This window comes from Natrix helvetica (assembly GCF_964273705.1).
Source record: "Natrix helvetica genome assembly, chromosome: 1".
NCBI lineage: Eukaryota > Metazoa > Chordata > Lepidosauria > Squamata > Natricidae > Natrix > Natrix helvetica.
In genome coordinates this window covers 365,878,970-365,899,409 of record NC_138548.1, presented here as the reverse complement: position 1 = coordinate 365,899,409, position 20,440 = coordinate 365,878,970, and the positions used below count along the sequence as shown (strand labels likewise).

Here is a 20,440-nt window from a genome sequence, read left to right as displayed (position 1 = left end):
CCGCAGAGGGGTCCTGCCGGAGGGGCGGCATCGCGGAGGTCTCCTGCAGCGGCGGCAGCCGGCGGGGGCTCTCTCGCGCGCCCAAGGCACCGGGGAGCAAGCTCGGAGGGCGCATCGCGTTTCCACGCCTCGCGCCTCGCTACAAGCCGACTGGAGAATGCTACAATTGAAGGAAGCAGCTGCGGTGCGGTGAGGTTGCCTCTCTCTTCATCCCTTACTTTGCATGAAGATTTGATTCAGCTTTTAAAACTTTAAAACAACTTTCGGAGCATTTTGGAGGTGCGGCTGGAGGGAGGGGGGTTTTCCCCCCCCCCTTGGACAAGCGGCAAGAAACAATTTTGCTCTCAGCCCCCGGGGAAGGAGGAGGGGGGAGAGCCAACGAATGAAGCCTCACTTAGGCTGAGATGATTTTCTTTTCAATTTAATTTTACATATTACAATGATTTGAGGACTTTTGGAACTTTTTAAAACTTTGTTACGCCTCTGTGCCCAAAACTGGCAGGGCAAGATGGCACACTTCCGTTGTCTTTATGAACTCTGAAACCTGACTCCACCTTTAAAATTCAGGCTTCCGGTCTTTGTCTCCGTGTCTCCCAGAGGAACCTCTTGTGGATTGGTATTTTTTTAACCTTCTAGGGGAAATTTTCTATCTATTGCCAGACTTATTGGAGAGATTCTCTTCTGCCTGGTTATTCTGCTCCCGGATTCACCTGGCTACCCTTCTTTTCTAATTGCTTACTTCATATTTGGACTGAACTTTTAACGTTATAAAGGATGGCATCTAAAAGACCCCCTCCTGGAAAACCTGGCTTTGCCACTTCTGCTCCAACATCCGCAACATCCAGTCCAGCCACACAGTCAAAGATAACAGAACTGATGCAACATAAGACTACAGAGATGGGCTTTCAACAAATGCTTCAACAAATTCTACAGGGCCAGGAGGAAATCAAGAAACAGTTAAGGGAAATGAAAGATGAAATTAAAGAAAATCAAGCCCAAATATATAAGAACTCACAAAGATTGAATCTTGTGGAAGGGGGGGTGGAGGAGGTGAGGGGGGTGGTGGAAGCTGTGCAGAAAGGGAACAAAGATCTTGACATCCAACAGATGAAATTAGAATTTGAGAGAATGTCCTATTATCTTAGATTTCAAAATGTTATAGAAGAAGATGGGGAAAATATAAGGGACATCATGACAAACATTCTGGCTGACTATACACATAAAGAAAAACAACAGATGGGGTGGGATATAGATCTGGTTTATAGAGTGAACTCAGCTTATGCTAGAACACACAATTTACCCAGGGAGGTTCACATTAAATTCCTTAGAAAAACCACAAGAGATGAAATTCTGGGTGTACAAAGGGGGCAAGCATTGACATATCATGATATGGAGATAACCATTCTGAAGCAGATCCCTAAGAAGATTAGAGAAAAAAGAAAAAATTATTCGCAATTAGCGAATAAATTATACCAGAAAGGGGTGTGGTTTAGATGGTTGATGCCTGAAGGTATGCTGATATTCTGGGAGGAGACAAGAATCAGAATTAATTCACCCATAGAGGCGCAGGCCTTTATGGAAAAAAATAAAACACTCCTAGAGAAACCACCAGACACTACAACGGACACGCAGGACACGGGAGGGGCCAGAGCTCTGCCAGTGGAGGGAGATGGGGCAATAGCAAGAAGACTCAGATCACAGAAATAAATATGAAAATCATATTATTATAAATTGACCGAAAGTGAAAATGGAATTATATTTGGATTTTATATTGTAATGTTTAATTTGATTGAATTTAATAATAGAACTAATATGCTGATTATAATCAATTATATACTAATGCATTATATATAAATGTACGCTATGGGTATGGAGGGAGGGGGGCCTCACACACTTTGCAACTGCCAAAATTTGTATACCTGTCCATTTACCCTTTTCCCTATAAATTTTGAAAAACCAATAAAATTTTATTACAAAAAAAAAAAAAAAAAAAAGAAAACAATGGAACAATGTCCTACAAGAATTGGTAAATTGCCACATATGATGAATGTCCCAGAAGTTTGGGAAGGAGGGGTGAAGTGTTCAAATATAATTATTCCCTTTTAAGCTCCCTTGATTAAAGTGCTTCACCTGCAACTCAACCTGCTCTTTCTTCCCCTCCACCTGGCTCAGGAGGAAGCCTTCAGCCAGGGCCACCGCCTGGGAGCTGCTCTCTGCTCCACACTCCCGCACCCAGCTCTCCATCTCTGGGGGCAGAAGGAACAGGAGCTGCTCCAGAACCACCAGGTCCAGCATCTGGGCTTTGGTGTGTTTTTCTGGTCTCAGCCATCGCCTGCAAAAGTCATGGAGTTGGCTGCAAAGTCCTCGGGGACCTTCAGCCTCCCGGTATTGGATGAAGTTCCAGGGCTGAACTTCGGAAGGGCGGATGGTTTCCTCCTCCAGGATCTTCTGCCCAGTCCTTGTCCAGAGCTTCCCCACCTTCCCAGGCTGAGCAGCTGAAGGGCCTTTTCCGCTTCCCTCCTTGGCCAAAGGTTGTGTCTCCATCCTTTCTCTGTCCTGCAGAGCAACTCCAGGTGGGTCCAAGGACTCTGGTGGGTCTCCAGGTGCCTTTTCCTTCACTGGGGAATTTCTGGGGCTCCAGGACGGATCCCTGCAAGTTATTCCTCTCTTTGTTTTCCTCCCCAAGAGAAACTTTTGCCTTGCAAAGATTTCAGGTTTCTGCATCTGAGATGGAAGGAAAAAGAAAAGCCAAGAATTGGAAAGTGGAATTCAGCCACTGAAGAACCTTCACCCAACCAACCCCAAGCGGCTCATCCCAGCGCAGGGCCGGGAAGGAGGCAGCTGGAGAGGCCGCCCCGCTTCTCCCCCCCTCCGGAGACAGGATCGGGCCCTCGGGGAGCCTGGTGCGAATCCTGCCTCCTCCTCGCCCGGCTTCTCTCCTCTCCTGCTGGGCCCCTGCAAGGCCGACCCTCCCCTCCCCAGATCCCCGCTTCTCCTGCTTCCCCCTGCATGGAGAGGGCGGCTGGGGAGCATGGGACCTGGGATTGAAGCCGGAGGAAGGCCGGGCGCGGGTCTCTCCGTCCTCCGCCTCCCTTTGCCCGGTAAGAGCCCCCAACTCACTCGCGGCGCATCTGGGTCTTCCCCCGCCAGACTCTCCCGCAGCCTCTCCGCCTCCTGCGGAGCTCCAGGAGTTAAGGAGAGCGACTGCAAGGTCCTAGAGCGACAAGCGTTTGTGATGTCACTTCCTCCTGCTCTCCCCTAGAAAGCAAGCCGTAACGATCACCCCCCCCCCCCAGTGGACCAATGGGGAAGCGCCGGGCGATCCCTTTTCTTGGCGGAGAGCGCCACCTGCTGGATTTGCCGCAAAGTCCCAAGATTGTAGAAAGGGCGGGAAAGAGGAGCGCTTCTGAGGGGAAGGAAGGGGGCGGGGATGATGGGCTTGGGAGTCGAAGGAAAGGCCCTTTTCGATGTCTCCCTGCCCCAAAGATGCGGCACTTTCTCCATCTTTCTCTCCTTACTGTCCAGGAACCGTTTGCGGGGATGGAGAAAATTCTCTCTGGAGGATTTGAACTCGCTTCCCTCAAGAACAGCCGCCCTGAAGGCTGGGCAGAGATTGGAGGAGGCCTCAAAGGGGTCCAAATCCTGTCAGAAACAGCTGAGGGGTGTACAGTGAGTAAAACAACATTTTAAAGGATGGAAAGTTGTGTATTAAGCTCTCCTGCCATAGACTTGCCTACTAACTTCTCCTGCCATAGACTTACATTGGTCCCCCCTGATTGGCCAAGACGCACCAGCCAGCCGGCGGGAGAATCCAGCCACCTGATTGGTCTATCGGCTGACAGCTCGACTATAAAAGAGCTGTCAGCTGTCATTTCCTTGCTGTTTGCCTATCTGAGATTTGCTGTACTTCTGAGCTGTTTGTCACTGTTAATAAAGATTGTGTTAGCTTCAACTTGCCTTGCCTCAGTCCCTGTCTGCCTCGTTCTCCCTACGGAACAGAAAGTGGTTAAAATCCATTTTAAAATGTGACAGGAGATATTGTAAAGATATATTACTTTTATATAGACTTTATGGATTTATAACAAGGTAATGCAATATTGGTGTGTGTGTGTATGTGTACACACACATACACACACACACATTTGTGTGTGTGTGTGTGTGTGTGTGTTGTATTTGTGCTGAATATATATATGTATGTATGTATGTATATATGTATGTATCTGTGTTACCCTGGAGTGTGCCTAATTTGGGAGGGAGGGAGCCAGAACCATCATTAGCAAAAACGTTTAAGGATAAATCAGCTAAATGTTGGAAATGTCACCAATTGCCAGGAACATATTATCATATGTGGTGGATATGTATTTCATTGGGCTAAAATACAAACATGGTTAGAGAAAATGATACATCAACCCACAGAGTTTAAGCCAGAGGTATTTTTATTGGGTATTCTACCAGAGAAATAAAGTAAAGAAGATTCATATTTGATTGTACAAATAATAATAATAATAATAATAATAATAATAATAATAATAATAATAATAAATTTGAATTTATTAGCCGCTCCCTTTCCAGGCAGGACTCGGGGCGGCGTACAATGGGCATATAAAACATAAAACATGTGTACAAACACACAAACATACATATATACAAAGACACACATGCATGGAGGAGGTAACAAATTACAACATTTAGACAGTTAAAAATCACCATTAAAATACCCCAATTGTAAAAAACCCAATGTACAATTAAAATTTAAAATTTAAAAAGACAGTCAGGAGGAGTGAGAAAAATTACGGTTGAGCCAGGCCAGATAATTGAAAGAGGTGGGTCTTCAGCTGTACACGGAAGGAGCGGAGATCGGAAGTAATCCTGATGTCACAGGGGAGGTCATTCCACAGGGCTGGGCCCATCACAGAGAAGGCTCTGCTCCTGGGTGTCGCCCCCCGACACTGTTTGGCGGACGGCACCCGGAGAAGTCCCTCTCTGTGTGAGCGAATTGGTCGTAGGGATGTGTGGGGCAGGATGCGATCCTGCATGTAACTAGGCCCTGTGCCATGAAGCGCTTTAAAGATCATAATCAAAACCTTGAAACGCACTCGGTAGACCACAGGAAGCCAGTGCAGCTCGCGCAGGAGAGGTGTTACAGGGGAGTATCTAGTCCTCCCCATAATCACCCGCGCGGCCGCGTTCTGGACCAACTGTAGTCTCCGAGTGCATCTCAAGGGAAGCCCCATGTAGAGAGCATTGCAGTAGTCCAGGCGAGACGTCACTAGCGCATGGGTGACTGTGCGTAGGGCATCCCGGTCCAATAAGGGGCGCAATTGGCGCATCAGGCGGACCTGATGGAACGCCCCCCTTGCCACGGCTGTTACATGGTCATCCATGGACAGCCGGGCATCTAGGAGGACGCCCAAATTGCGCACCTGTTCCATGGGGGCTAGTTGCACGCCCCCGATGGCCAGAGATGGAAGCACCTGGTTGAACCGGGAGGCCGGAAGCCACAGCCACTCCGTCTTGGAAGGGTTGAGTTTTAGTCGGTTGCCATCCATCCAGACCCGTACGGCCTCCAAACACCGGGACATCATTTCGACGGCCTCATTGGGGTGGTTCGGGGTGGAAATGTATAGCTGAGTATCATCAGCATACAGATGATATCCCACCCCAAAACCACGGATGATCTCGCCCAGCGGTTTCATGTATGTGTTGAACAGGAGAGGCGAGAGCACCGATCCCTGTGGCACTCCACATGTGAGTGGCCTCCGGGTCGATCTCTGCTCCCCTGCCAACACACGTTGCGTCCGGTCAGAGAGGTAGGAGCCAAACCACCGTAAAACGGTGCCCCTGACTCCCAACCCCTCTAGCCGGTGCAACAGGATACCATGGTCGATGGTATCGAACGCCGCCGAGAGATCTAATAGGACCAGGATAGAGGAACAACCCCTATCTCTGGCCCTCCAGAGATCATCAACCAATGCGACCAAGGCCGTCTCCGTGCTGTGCCCGGGTCGGAAGCCGGACTGGCGCGGGTCTAGATAATCATTTTCCTCCAGGTGACGGAACTGCTGTACCACCACACTCTCTACAACCTTCGCTAAGAAAGGAAGGTTGGAGACTGGACGATAATTGACTAGGTCCGTTGGGTCCAGGGAAGGCTTCTTGAGCAGGGGCCTCACCACCGCCTCTTTCAAGGTGGCCGGTAGAGACCCCTCACCCAACGAGGCGTTCACTAGGCCCAGGAGCCAGTCGCGCGTAACCTCCCAGGATGCCAGTACAAGCCAGGAGGGACACGGGTCCAATAAACATGTGGTGGGTCGCAAACGTCCACGCAACCTGTCCAAATCCTCGATGGCAACCGAGTCAAACTCCTCCCAAAGCGGTCCCTCAAGACTCGCCACGGGCGTCTCTACTGAACCACTGAAAGGGGCCCATCCCATCCGGATTTGAGCGACTTTGTCCTGTAGATATTTCCCAAACTCCTCTGCTCTGCCCTGTAAAGGGGCTTCCCGCGGCCTCTCAAACAAGAGGGAGCGAGTCACCCGAAACAGGGCGGCAGGGCGGTTATCTGCGGACGCAATAAGAGCGGCGCAATGTTGACGTTTGGCCGCTCTTAATGCCACAAGGTACGTCCTCAAATAGGCTCGTGCCTGTGCTCGGTCAAATTCGGAACGGGAGGATCTCCAACGACTCTCTAGGCGTCTCTTGTGGCGTTTCATCACCCTTAGCTCCTCGGTAAACCAAGGGGCCAGGGTGGTTCGTCGCCGCAGGAGAGGCCGCAAAGGCGCCACCCGGTCTAGGGCCCCGGTAGTCGCTATTCCATGCGTCTACCAGGTCCTCCACTCGGGGGCGGGTCAGGTCCACAGGAGGTGGCCCAAGCTCCGTCTGGAACCTATCTGGTTCCATCAGGCGCTTGGGGCGGAACCATCTAATACCTTCCAGTTCCGCCTCCTCGCGGCGGGGGGTAGCACCGAGGAAGTCCAGCCGGAGAAGTGAGTGATCCGACCATGACAGGGGAATAATGGCTGAATCCCCTATTCCCAGATCACTCATCCACTGGCCAGAGACAAAGACAAGATCCAGCGTGTGGCCTCCCTCGTGAGTAGGGCCCTGAATTAACTGGGTCAGGTCCATGGCTGTCATGGAAGCCATGAACTCCCGAACCCCCTCAGACGCTTCACCCATCGACGGCAGATTAAAATCCCCCATCACTAAAAGTTTGGGGGTCTCAACCGCCACCGATGAGATCAGCTCAAGGAGTTCAGGCAGGGCCGCTGACGTATAGCGAGGAGCCAGGTATACTATCAGCAGGCCCAACTGCCTCCCTGGGCCCCATCTCACGACAAGGGACTCACACCCGGATGTCTGTGGCACGGTGAACTCTCTCGGCTCTAAGTCTTCCCGGATAATCACTGCTACCCCGCTGCCCCTTCCCTGGGCCCGAGGCTGGTGAAATGCTCGATAACCTGGCGGGCACATTTCCACGAGGGGTAGACCTCCCTCGTGGCCCAACCAGGTCTCAGTTATTCCTGCGAGGTCCGGCTCCCCCTCCAGAATTAGATCGTGGATGAGGGGGGCCTTATTGACAACGGACCTCGCGTTGCATAACAGCAGTCTCAGGCCTTGGGTCTGTAGATCCTGACCACCTAGTATGCAGGGGTTGGTACAAACGACCGGGAATGACCAAAAACCCCGGTCTCCCAACCGACTACGCGCTCTTGATCTGTCCTCGTACTTGCCCCTCCCCACGACCGTTGGTATCAAAGAGCCCTGCACAGGAATGCTATCTCCCCTCACCTCCCCCACTCCGCTCCCTCCTCCTTCGACCACACCTAGATGCCTGGCTCTCCCATCCCTCCTGACCTGTTCCCCCCCCCCATCCCTGGAACCCCTTATAATTTTTAAAAAGCTATTAATTAAAAAACCCCTCAATGTGCGCTTCCTCCACCTCTCTGGGTTAATGAACCCGTCCTCAAGGTGGGCCCTCGAAAGGGCAGGAGGCCATACCTGCGAGAGGGGGAACTCTCGCAGTAGCAGTAGGTCGGACCTTGTGTACGTGAGAATCATACAAAAAACCATACAGTTATATCACGGGGCAAGATTATTTCAAGTGCTGAAGATGGAATCATAGTTTGTCGTGAAATTGTCCTTACCCTAGATGGAAAGGGTAAGTTGGTGGGCTAGCCGACTAGCTAGATTTATCTAAGGAGGCGCTCAAGATGGTATTGGAGCCGATTAGAGCAGGATGTTAATGAGAGAACCATAGTCATGATAATAAAGAAAATAAAGAAAATTGATGGAAATCGAAGTTTTGGCAAGGGAGGCAGTTGTCAACAGGAGTGGAAGGGAAAAAGTCAAGCCTTCAGCAGATGACCACCAATCCCCCCGGTGTCTCTCCTCCATGTCCAGGCCCAGGGGAGAATGGCCATCTGCCTCCTCGGGGGTCCTGGAGCTCATCTTCCCGGGGGCTGTTGTTCTCAAATCCGAGACCATCATAGCTCCCTGAGGCTTTCCCAAGCCTCCTGGAGTTGGCAGCACTCTCTCTAGCCCCCCGGGCCTCGTTCTTCTTCTTGCAACTCCCCTGGAGAACCAGGGGTCATGGCGACCAGAGGGTGTGGCGCTCGGCGTCTCCGACTGCCTCCCCCGACGCCGCCATCGCCAAACCCTCGCCGCTTGAGCTGTGCGAACCGCCAGGGCAATCCTCACCTCCGACATTGATATTCAAAGCTTGCCACTCTGACCTGCTTCCCTCCGGTCTGCTTCGCTCAGCTCCACCCTCCACCAGCCGCTTCCCTTTGTTCTACCCGACTCCATTCCACAGAACGCGGCTGTTCACCAGCTCCTCGGCCAGCGCGTCTCCAAGCCTCCATGTCTCCACGCGCTTCTCCGCTCGGCGCCTCTCGCCCAAGCAGCCGACCACCCGATCACCCTGCCCAACCAGTCCAAGCCAGGACAGAGCCAGGGGTGGTCGCCGACAAATCCCGACCCTCAGGATAAAACCGAGGGTCGGCAGCACCCCTCCCAGCAGGGAGGCCCCTCCGCAATCATACGGAGCTCACAGATCGGCCGCCATTCCCTCCGGAAGCTCCTCCTCCTATCCCAGCAGCTAGAATTGTATTTGCACAAAATTGGAAAGCAGACAAAATCCCATTGGAAGGGGAGGTAATAAAGAAGATATTAGACTGTGCAGAAATGAACAGGTTGACATTGAGAATAAAGGACAAAGGGGATTCAATGTACTACAGGATATGGGGCGATTTTATGAGTGACTTTAAAAAAGATATACCATATTTTTCAAAGTATAAGATGCACCTTTTTCCCTCAAAAAAGAGGCTGTAAATCTGGGTGCATATTATACACTGAATACAGCATTTTTTGCCTCCCGAAACCCCGTCCCCTTCAGCAAAATGGCCATGCATAGCCTTATGGAGTCTTTCAGAGAGCTCCTGAGGGCTGGGGAGGGCTGTTTTTTGCTCAGTTTCGCCCTCCCCCAGCCTCCAGGAGCACTCTATAAGCCTCCATAAGGCTATCCATGTCCTTTTTTGACGAAAGCAGGGGGCCATTTTCATGAAAAACAGGCCATTTTTTGCTCGCTTTTGGGGGGCCCACCTCCCAGGAGCACTCTACAAGCCTCCTGAGGGCTATGCATGTCCTTTTTTTGACAAAAGGACCCATTTTTGCAAAAAAACAGGCCGTTTTTCGAAGGTGTGCAGAGTGCAAAAACCTTTTTTTTTTGCCTCTTCAAAACCTTCGTGCATCTTATACTCCAATGCGTCTTATACTCCGAAAAATACAGTAAATAGAGAGAAAAAGTAACAAATTATGAAATAAATATCTCAGATGACACATGATTAAATTAAAGGGAGGGGAAATAAGAAAATATCAAAATGTAAATATACAGGCGGAAAAATGATCTGAATTGAAAAATGTTAAATAGCAATTATAAGAATGTATATCTAAGATTGTATTTGAAAGGAAAAATAAAAAACTTTTTACAAAAAAAAAAAAGAACCACCATTTATTGCCATTGTAAGTTCAAATGGTTACTTAATAAATTATTATAAATCAGGGACTGCCTGGGTTGGCCAGTAGGCTGCCTACCTATGAGAAATTAATTTCCCTACCACTTTTTTTTACACAACTATGTCACAGTAGTTGCCATGGCACTGAAACAATGGTAACTGCAGAATAAGTAAACATTGGGGCCAGGTACATTTGAAGGCAAACAAAATTCTGGGATGCATCACCAGGTGTATTACTGCGAGCAAAAAGGATGTCCTATCCCTCTAAATAGGGCTTTAGTGAGACACCATTTGGAATACTGTCCATTTCTGGACACCTCACTTTAAAAAAGGTATTGATAAGATTGTGTGAATCCAGAGATGGGCAATACAAAGGAAGGCAAGGAAAGATCAACACAAAATTAGGACAAAGAGCCTATGAGTTGGATTTTCTAATTCGGCATCACTATAACCCTGTTCTCTTTATGGTTTTCTTTCTCAGCTATTACTTACATAATGTGACGCAGGGTGGAAAGGCAGACTGTGACAATAGTAACCAAAGGAAGAAAGGCTGAAACAATAGTAATGGATTCAGGACTAATTGTATTTCTGCCTGCCACTCTGCTCTAGTGGATGTACACATCAGAGGGAGTTACTTCAAATGATTAGGGAATCTGCACAGTTTAAATATTGGCAGCCACACATCACTTTCAGGGCAAATGATAACCTTAATCTCCACTGATACTCATCTTTCTTTTAAAGCCTCCAACTTAGCAAAAAAGCACAAGAAAGGATTGAGGATTCAAAATCAAAATCAGAATAGAGCTGGAAGGGAACTTGAAGCTCTTCTAGTCCACCCACCTGCTCATGCAGGAGATCCTATATCATTTCAGACATCTGACTGTCCAGTCTCTTCTTAAAAATGTCCAGTGATGGAGCACCCACACTATCTGAAGGCAAGCTGTTCCACTGGTGAATTGCCCTCACTGTAAGAAAGTTCCGGGTTGCTTCTCTCCTTGATTAGTTTCCATCCATTGTTTCTTATTTTGCACTCCGGTGGTTCATGGAGGTGGGGGGAATTAGATATTAGATTAATAGAGTTGGAAGGGACCTTGTACTTCATCTAGTCCAACCCCTGCCCAAGCAGGAGACCCTACATCATTTCTGACAAATGCCATCCAATCTCTTCTGGAAAGCCTCCAGTGATGAAGCTCGTACAACTTCTGAAAGCAAGGTATTCCATTGGTTGGTTGTTCTGTCAGAAAATTTTTCCTTATTTCTAAGTTGAATGTCTCCTTGATCAGTTTCCATCCATTATTCCTTGCCTGGCCTTTAGGTGCCTTGGAAAATAGCTTGACCCTCTCCTCTCTTTGTCAGAGTGCTGTAAAGCATTGTGGAGTGGTATATAAATCTAGATGATCTGCAAGGTCCCTCCCAACTCTGTTAATCTGTAATCTAAGTGGAATTGCTATTGCTATGTAGTCTATTCCGAGCGTGGATCCTTTTATGAGAAGTAAAACTAATATTCTGAGCAAAGCTCTTTCCGTATTCCATGTATTTCCACAGATTACAGATTAACAGAGTTGGAAGGGACTGTCAGATCCCTAAAAGTGACACTGCCATTCAATTGGGAGAAGGGGGGCCTTGGAGTCGATTTATTAGCAGTGCCTGTGACAACTGACATTTTACAACTGGATTCCTGAGCCGAAGCGCCTTGAGATCCCCTCACCTTTTGGGGGAATGTTTATAATGGCCATGTGGGATGGTTCACTTTAATGTCTAATGGAAGATAACAATGGAAATGTATGATTATGCGGTTCTCAGGATAGCTGGTAAAGGGACCACCTTCACACTTGTGTATTTGCTAAAATCTGCATTCTAACTACAATACAATAGCAGAGTTTGAAGGGACCTTTGAGGTCGTCTAGTCCAACCGCCTGCCTAGGCAGGAAACCTTATACCGTTTCAGACAAATGGCTATCCAACATCTTTTTAAAGATTTCCAGTGTTGGGGCATTCACAACTTCTGGAGGCAACTTCTGTTCCTCTGATTAATTGTTCTACCTCTCAGGAAATTTCTCCTCACTTCTAAGTTGCTTTTCTCCTTGATTAGTTTCCACCCATTGCTTCTTGTTCTACACTCAGGTGCCTTGGTTTGACTCCCTCTTCTTAGTGGCAACCCCTGAGATATTGGAACACTGCTATCATGTCTCCCCTAGTCCTTCTTTTCATTAAACTAGACATACACAGTTCCTGCAACCGTTCTTCATAAAGTGGTATTAACACTTCACGTGATCTTGATTCTATCCCTCTTGTTTATGCAGACTAGAACTGTGTTAGCTTTTTTGGCAGCTGCTGCACACTGCTGGCTCATATATAAATGGTTGTGCACTAGGACTCCAAGATCCCTCTCACAGTTACTACTATTGAGCAAGGTACCACCTATACTGTACTTGTGCATTTCGTTTTTCTTGCCTAAATGTAGAACCGTACTCTTTTCACCATTGAATTTCATTTTATTAGACAGAGTCCAATGTTCAAGTTTGTCAAGATCCTTCTGTATCTTAAGCCTATCTTCTGGAGTGTTGGCTATTCCGCCAACTTTGTGTCATCTGCAAATTTGATGAGTTCCCCATTTATTCCCTCATCCAAATCATTGATGAAGATGTTGAAGAGTACTGGGCCTAAACAGAGCCTTTGCTTCTAGGTGTTCACTAATTAATTGCTTGATTATCTTTTCCAGAATCATTCCTGGCATTGAGGTCAGGCTGATAGGCCTGTAGTTTCCTGGATCTATTTTTTTTCCTTTTTTTGAAGATAGGAACCACATCAGCTCTTTTCCAGTCCTCTGGCAGTTCCCCTGTGCTCCGGGATCTCTGAAAGATATAGTTCAATGGTTCTGAGATCTCATCTGCCAGTTTCTTCAGAACCCTGGGTGTAATCCATCCAGTCCTGGTGATTTGAACTTGTCTAGGGTAGATAGGTGCTCACTTACCATTTTCTTCCCTATTTCAACTTGTGTTCCTAATCTTATTTTTGTGGTGCTGTTTTTGATAGGTTGGACTGTTTTATCTCTTTGTGTAAAGACAGATGCAAAAAATGAGTTAAATAGTTCTGCTTTCTCCCTGTTGCTTGTCACCTTCTTGCCACTTTCTCCCAGCAATGAACCAATTGTTTCCTTAACTTTTTTCTTGCTTTTAACATGTTGGAAGAAGCTTTTTTTTGTTATTTTTTACTTTTGTGGCCTTAGTTATGTCCCCTCCTTTCCATTTTTTATACTTATCTTTTTTGTCTTTCAATTTGTCAGAGAGTTCTTTATGCAGCCATGCTGGTTTCTTTTGGGAGCTGTTATTTTTCTTCTTCATTGGTATTGTGATATACTGGGCTTTTGTAATCTCATTTTTCAAAATTTCCCAAGCTTCTTGAGTTGTTTTCCCCTTGAGGATTCTCATCCATGGAATTCTTCTCAAGCTCTCTCTAAGTTTATTGAAATTAGCTTTCTTGAAGTCCAAGACTCTAGTTTGACTTTGTTCTACTACTTGTGTTTGCATAATGTTGAATTCCAATATTGCATGGTCACTTGCCCTCAGGGTTCCTGTGGCTTCAACACCTTCTATCATTTCCTCTCTGTTAGTGAGAATTAAGTCCAATATGGCTGATCCCTTTGTTCCCTTCTCTACTTTTTGGGAAACAAAATTGTCTGCTAGGTTTGTTAGGAACCTGTTGGATCTTCCACTTGGTGCAGAGTTTGTTTCCCAGTTGATGCCAAGGTAGTTAAAATCCCCCATTACTATTGTGGTGTGCTTCCTACAAACCTTAGTTAGCAAAAAGTTCATCTACTTCCTCTGCTTGATTGGGTGGCCTGTAGTATAGACCTATGGCAATGTCATTCCCCTCCCCCCAAACCTTTAATATTGACCCAAATGCATTCAAGATAGTTCTCATCATTGTTGTGCTCTATTTCTGTAGAGATGTAGGTATTTCTTATATATAGTAAAACTCCACCTCCTCTTTTATTTGGTCTATTTCTTTTAAATAATTTAAATCATTTTAGCTGTATGTTCCATTTGTCGGTTTCATCCCACCAAGTTTCTGTAATGGCAATAATATCGTATCTGCCCTCTTTTACTTGAATTTCTAATTCGCCCTGTTTATTCCTCATACTCTGTGCATTGGTGTATAGACATTTGAGTCCATTTTGATTGACCCTGTGTTTACTGTCTATATAACCTGTGTTATGCCTGACTGCCCCTATTTTCTTGCCACTTGTGTGATTCATGCACATGGAATGGCAATCACTATTAAATGCTTGGTTTTGCTTGACAGCAGGAGTGATAATCTTATCCACACACACACATCTATGTTACATGCACTTATAACCCTATGAATTTTAGTTTGCTGGGGACAGAAATGTTCTGTATCTATTAATTCTCTGTCCCCGCTCTTCAGTTTAAATTTTTATCAAGAAAATCTGTGAATTTAATGCCAAGTAACTCAGTCCCTTTCTTGGATGGGTACAACCCATCTCTTTTGTACAGTTTTTCATTGGACCAGCTACAGGCATCATGACTAATAAAACCAAAGCCTTCCCTTTTACACCACTCCTTTAGCCAAACATTAAACTCTGCTACACGCTGGCCCTTCCCTTTTTGTTCCTTATATACAGGTAAAACCTCTGAAAAGATAAGCCTACAACCTATACTATTAAGTTCATACCCCAAGTTCTGGAAATCATTCTGCACAGAAAGTACATCTTTCTGGGATAGATCATTAGTGCCAAGATGTATAATAGCATCAACGTCACAGTCCTTACTTGCATTCTTGACTATCTTAAGAATACGCCTCTTGTCTCTGGTGGCAGTAGCATCTGTCAGACACCTGACCTCTTTTAAAACAAACCAGAAGGTGACTTATCTTTTTGCATACCTTGCTCTTCTTGTGCGACTGATGTGTGATACCTGGTTCCCCATTTCGCCTTTCTGAAGAATGTTCTTCATTTTGGACCACAATCCCCTGCTTATTTGAGTCATCATTATCACAACTACCTTGACATGTATCTTTAGTGTCCCCATTAAGGTCAGCAAGGGCGATATATCTGTTATGCTGGATCACAGCAAAAGCTTTGTGTTTATGGTTCACAGCTCTCACCCTGCCAGATCGCATGGTTGTCCAGACTGCTCTTCTCCTGCAAGATCTTTGTGGTAGAGGAGGCTGATAGCGTGGCATCTCCATAGAGTGGAATGGCCGAATTGGACACCTAATTTCTGCTTGGAGAGCACAGATTAGAAATTCTAGATAGTTAATCTGCCTATGTAGACTAGTAATTTGTTTACAAAGGGGACAGTATCCAAATTTGAAAAGAGTACTGTGAAAGACAGATGCAAAACAGCTATTACATTGAACTAAGACGGTCATTTTTAAATAAAATAAAAGCACAATCTCAAGCGTACTAACCCAGAATGTATTATTGCTATTTTGGTTTATAGATATATGATTCGTGCGCTGTTCGATGCGCAGGCCACTACCTTAGTCCTCTTTGTCTCTCTGACTCCCCCCTCGTAGCCAGCAGCTCCAATCACCAGCCTCAGGGAAGTTCAAAAGTTCAAAAAACAAACAAACCCAAAACTAATAGGAATGGTCTCTACTGCTTTAATTCTACATGCCTTGCCTAAGGGGATTCAGATGTTGTTTTGAATTGGATGTGTTCACTTCTACTTTAAAAAAGGTTCCTTTTGAAATACTTTGTTTCAACGTAGAAAGCAACATCTGCAAAACGGTCAACCTGGAGAAACAATGTTTGCTCCACTGACCTTGAAAACCATGTCTGAGCAAAACAGACAGCAGGGAGAAGTTGAATGCTGGAGGGAGATGGCAACCCCCCTCCCAACCAGAGGCCTGCTCCCTGTACCCTGTCAGAGAGGATGAGGTGACCTGGAGGACCCCAAAAAGCCCTGCTGGTCGATCGGCACCGGGACAAAAGATAGGTGGGATGGAAGGACCAGAGGAGTCACCCTTGCTCTGAGTAATCGAAAACCAGGGTGGAAATTGAAGCCCCATCTGACCAGGAGGAATTAAACGAAGCATTGCTGGGAGAGGATCGTCTGAATAGACATATAACCCAGTTGGTGATGGAAATTTTGGAAAATGTCAACATCCGGGGGGGACCAAAACGGCAGCAAAGAAGCAGTGGAAGGGCAGCAGCCAAGGATGATGCTGGAAGGCTAACCCCCATCTGGGCCCTGTTGATCAAGCAGATGGTACAGCAACAGCAGCAGGAGACCCAGCAAACCCCAGAACTGCGGGATTTCAACCATTTCATGATGGCCCTGCGACGATGTTTCGAGGACCCCCTCGAAGACTGCAAAGCATGCGACCGCACTAAAGTTGTAAAGCAGAGATGGTGTCCAGTGGTAGAGTATACTGAGGAATTCTGAGACCTCGCGTGTCATGTGAGTTGGCCACAGTATATCCTGGCAAACTGTTTCAAGGATGGACTGAGTGATAACCTCTACAATGCCTGCATGGCCTGAGGTGCACCGAACCACCTATATGAGTGGTATCTCACCGCCGAAGAGGCTGAGATCAATATGGCCAGAAACCAGTACCGAGCTGGACGAGTGTGGAAGAAATCCCTACCCCAATGGAAGCAAGAAACTTTCGATCTGCAAACTGCATCTTCTCCAAAACCCTCAGCCTGTTTTAAGTTTGGAAAGGAGGGGCACCTAGCTGCAGAATGCCGTTTTCAAATATCTGCTAGGAAACCAGAGCGCCCATCAGGGGGGCTGGGGGGGCTACAAAACCTGGTCAGCATGGGAAGGAGATGGCCCTGATGAGCAGGGAGATCGTAGAGTCTCCACCCCCTCCACTCTTTGAAGAGGAAACCCCAGCTTCTCAGCAGGAGGAACCTTACTCATTTGCAAGCGGTCCAGAGGATGGACCAATGGTAACCAAACCAATTAAGCTGCTTACCCTCACCCTAAGACTGTTTATCCCCAACTGGGAGACGGAGATAAAAATCTCTACTTTAGTGGACTCAGGGTGCACGTGCTGTTTGATCAGCCCAACCCTGGTAAGAAACTTGAGGATTAATGTAAGGAAGCTGAAAAGCCCCTTAGCTTTTTGACAACTAGATGGGTTAATAGCAGGGGGGAGCCAACTTCTTTTGCCACTGAGCCTCTATATATAGCTATTAATACAATACTAATGGAAGACACGAAGAAATACTTACATTTATAATGGCACCTGGCATGGAATGGCTGCTAGTCTTGGGCCTTGCATGGCAGAAAAAATGGAACCCCAAAATTAATTGGAAGCAAAGCACCATAGAAATTCAGATGCAGGTGACTTTTGCTGAGAATCCACACAAAGAACCTGAGGGGGCAGAGCACTAAGAAACAGCACTGCCTGCTTACACTATGCTAACCCAGGGCATACCCAAAGAATACAAAACTTGGCTGAGGTTTTTAGCGAAAAACCCTCTGACGAACTCCCACACCGCTCCACTGACTGTGTGATAGAAATCCTGCCCAATGCCAAACTCCCTAAACCCAAGATGTATAGCATGTCCCCAAGGGAACTAGAAGAACTGAGGGCATTCATTGAGAAAAACCTAGGGAGGGGTTTCATCGAGCCGGCCCGACAAAAAATTGCAGCCCCAGTGTTAGAGAAAAAAAAAGATGGCTCTAAGCATCTGTGTGTGGATTTTCGAAATGTAAATACAATCACAATGGACAACATGTACTCCCTCCCCCTTATGAAAGACAAGCTAGCACACCTCACTAAAGGGATTTTTTTTTCAAAGCTGGATTTAAGGGAGGCTTACTACCGCATCAGAATTAAAGAGGGGGAATGAATGGGAAATGGCATTTAATACCCCTCTTGGGTGCTACTGAAGTGTTCTCATTTGGGCTACAAGGCCCCCCCCCCCGCAGTGTTTATGCAATTAATAAACAAGTGCTACATGAGCATTTGTATAAGGGGTCTTGATTTATTTAGATGAGATTTTGGTATATACCGAGACCAAAGCAGAACATGTAAAACTCGTCCGGGCTGTTCTAAACAAACTCCACTTCACCAAAGTTGCTAAACTCTCCAAATGGGAATTCCACCAAGAAAAAAATCAATTATATACGGTACCGCATTTTACACCAGGGTGTAGAAATGTACCCTTTAAAAGTGCAGGTGGTACTTGATTGGGAACCACTCCACATGCATAAACAGTTGCAAAGCATCCAGGGCATCTAGTCCAACCCCCTGCCCAAGCAGGAGATCCTAGGTCTGTCTCTAACTAGGATTCAACTCATAGCTTCTCCCCTGTGTAGATCCTCTTATGGGAAATAAAATTACTTCTTTGAGCAAAAATCTTTCCACATTCCATGCAATCCTACGGCTCTCCCGTGTGTATTGTCTTATGGGAAATAAGACTACGTCTTTGAGCAAAGTTCTTTCCACACTCCATGCATTTATACGGCTTCTCCCCTGTGTGGCTTCTCCTATGTGAAATAAGACTACCTCTTTGAGTAAAGGTTTTTCCACATTCCATGCATTTATACGGTTTCTCCCCTGTATGGATCATATTATGGGAAATAAGATTAACTCTTTGAGCAAAGGTCTTTCCACACTCGATGCATTTATACGGCTTCTCCCCTGTGTGGATCGTCTTATGGCGAATAAGATGACCTCTTTGAGCAAAGGTCTTTCCACACTCCATGCATTTAAAAGGCTTCTCCCCTGTGTGGATTGTCTTGTGGCGAATAAGATTACCTCTTCGTGCAAAGGTCTTTCCACACTCTATGCATTTAAATGGCTTTTCCCCCGTGTGGATCCTCTTATGGGAAATAAAATTATTTATTTGACCAAAGGTCTTTCCACACTCCATGCATTTATACGGCTTCTCCCCAGTGTGGATCCTCTTATGGCAAATAAGATGACCTCTTTGAGCAAAGGTCTTTCCACATTCCATGCATTTATACACCTTCTCCCCTCTATGGAGTCTCTTATGTGAAATAAAATTACTTCTTTGAGCAAATGTCTTTCCACATTCCAAGCATTTAAATGGCTTCTCCCCTGTGTGGATCGTCTTATGAGAAATAAGACTACCTCTTTGAGCAAAGGTCTTTCCACACTCCATGCATTTATATGGTTTCTCCCCTGTGTGGATCCTCTTATGGCAAATAAAATGACCTCTTTGAGCAAAGGTCTTTCCACATTCCATGCATTTATACGGCTTCTCCCCTGTGTGGATCCTCTTATGGGAAATAAGATGACCTCTTTGAGTAAAGGTCTTTCCACACTCCATACATTTATACGGCTTCTCTCCTGTGTGGATCGTCTTATGGCGAATAAGATTACCTCTTTGAGTAAAGGTTTTTCCACATTCCATACATTTATATGGCTTCTCCCCTGTGTGGATCATCTTATGACGAATAAGATGACCTCTTTGAGGAAAGGTTTTTCCACACTCCATACATTTATACAGTTTCTCTCCTGACTGGATCCTTTTATGGGAAATATGATTACTACATCTTCTGAACCTATTACCACACTCTCTACATTTGTTTACCTTCTCCCCAGTGGGAATGCTTTCATGGGAAGTAAGTTGCCCATTTGTTCTAAGACATGTTCCACATTCGAAACATTTGTAAGGATTCTCTTTTTCATCAATCACTTTTTGAGATGTAAGAAACATCTTTTCAAGAGAAGGAATGAATGTCCCATTGGAATTTTGTCTGTTGTGTCTTCTTATAGTATCTTCTCTTTTGTTTTGGCTTAAATAGTGTTCTTTTACTTGTAATTTACCTTTGATAGGCTTCACACTTTTCCCAATATATTTTTTCCTTATTTTCTCTTCTTGAGCAAGAATGTCTTGCATCGGAGCATCGGTGGAAGATGAGCTTTCCTGATTATAATCATTTGACTGGTTTCTGCCATGGGTTTCTAATTCTATTCGAATTCCAAACTTCTCCATTCCATCTTTAGCATTGATCACTTGTAAAAGTTCAGAGGAATCCTGATTCTCCTGCCCATTATTTCCTTCAAAGAAAAAGGGAAATGAAAATGATAACAAGGTTAGAGAAAAAGATCAAACTGTACAAAGTCAAGTGAATTTCCTTCTGAATTTTTCCAAAAACCTATTACATTTCCATGCTTTCGGTAGTGTGATACCCTGCTTCCTGGAAAATAAGACCTCCCCAGATAATAAGACCAATCAGGTTTTTGAGCGTACGTGCTAAAATAAGCCCTGCCCTGAAAATATGTCTTCCCCGAAAATTTTGCAACACAGCAGCAGGCATGAGGTGACCACGCTCGTCACCTCCTGCACCTCAAAAATAAGACCTCCCAGAATGGGTTAATTTAGCAGAGACATGTGAGAACAGAGAGTTCCTTCTCCCCAGTGTGCCTTGGAGCAGCTGCTCCACAGTTTCCATCTGGCAGACAGAACTCTT

General features: G+C 46.1%; 2 protein-coding genes across 3 annotated transcripts in view; both read right to left on the bottom strand.

The window, feature by feature from the left end:
* Positions 1 to 20,440, bottom strand: part of LOC309384778 (zinc finger MYM-type protein 1-like) — a 194,791-nt gene that overhangs the window by 86,855 nt on the left and 87,496 nt on the right. Inside the window, exon 1 of one of the 2 annotated variants that reach the window (XM_081938544.1) lies at positions 2,373 to 2,578. The exons of the other annotated variant lie outside the window; for it this stretch is intronic. Coding sequence (XP_081794670.1) covers positions 2,373 to 2,544 — 172 coding nt within the window. The 5' untranslated portion in view covers positions 2,545 to 2,578. Of the gene's footprint in view, positions 1 to 2,372; positions 2,579 to 20,440 lie in introns of those variants that run through there. 2 annotated transcript variants of the gene reach the window in all.
* Positions 1 to 20,440, bottom strand: part of LOC309384782 (uncharacterized protein) — a 139,326-nt gene that overhangs the window by 109,868 nt on the left and 9,018 nt on the right. Inside the window, exon 6 of the mRNA XM_081938560.1 lies at positions 17,963 to 20,027. Within this exon, the coding sequence (XP_081794686.1) occupies positions 18,379 to 20,027 (1,649 nt within the window). The 3' untranslated portion in view covers positions 17,963 to 18,378. Of the gene's footprint in view, positions 20,028 to 20,440 lie in introns of the transcript that reaches the window.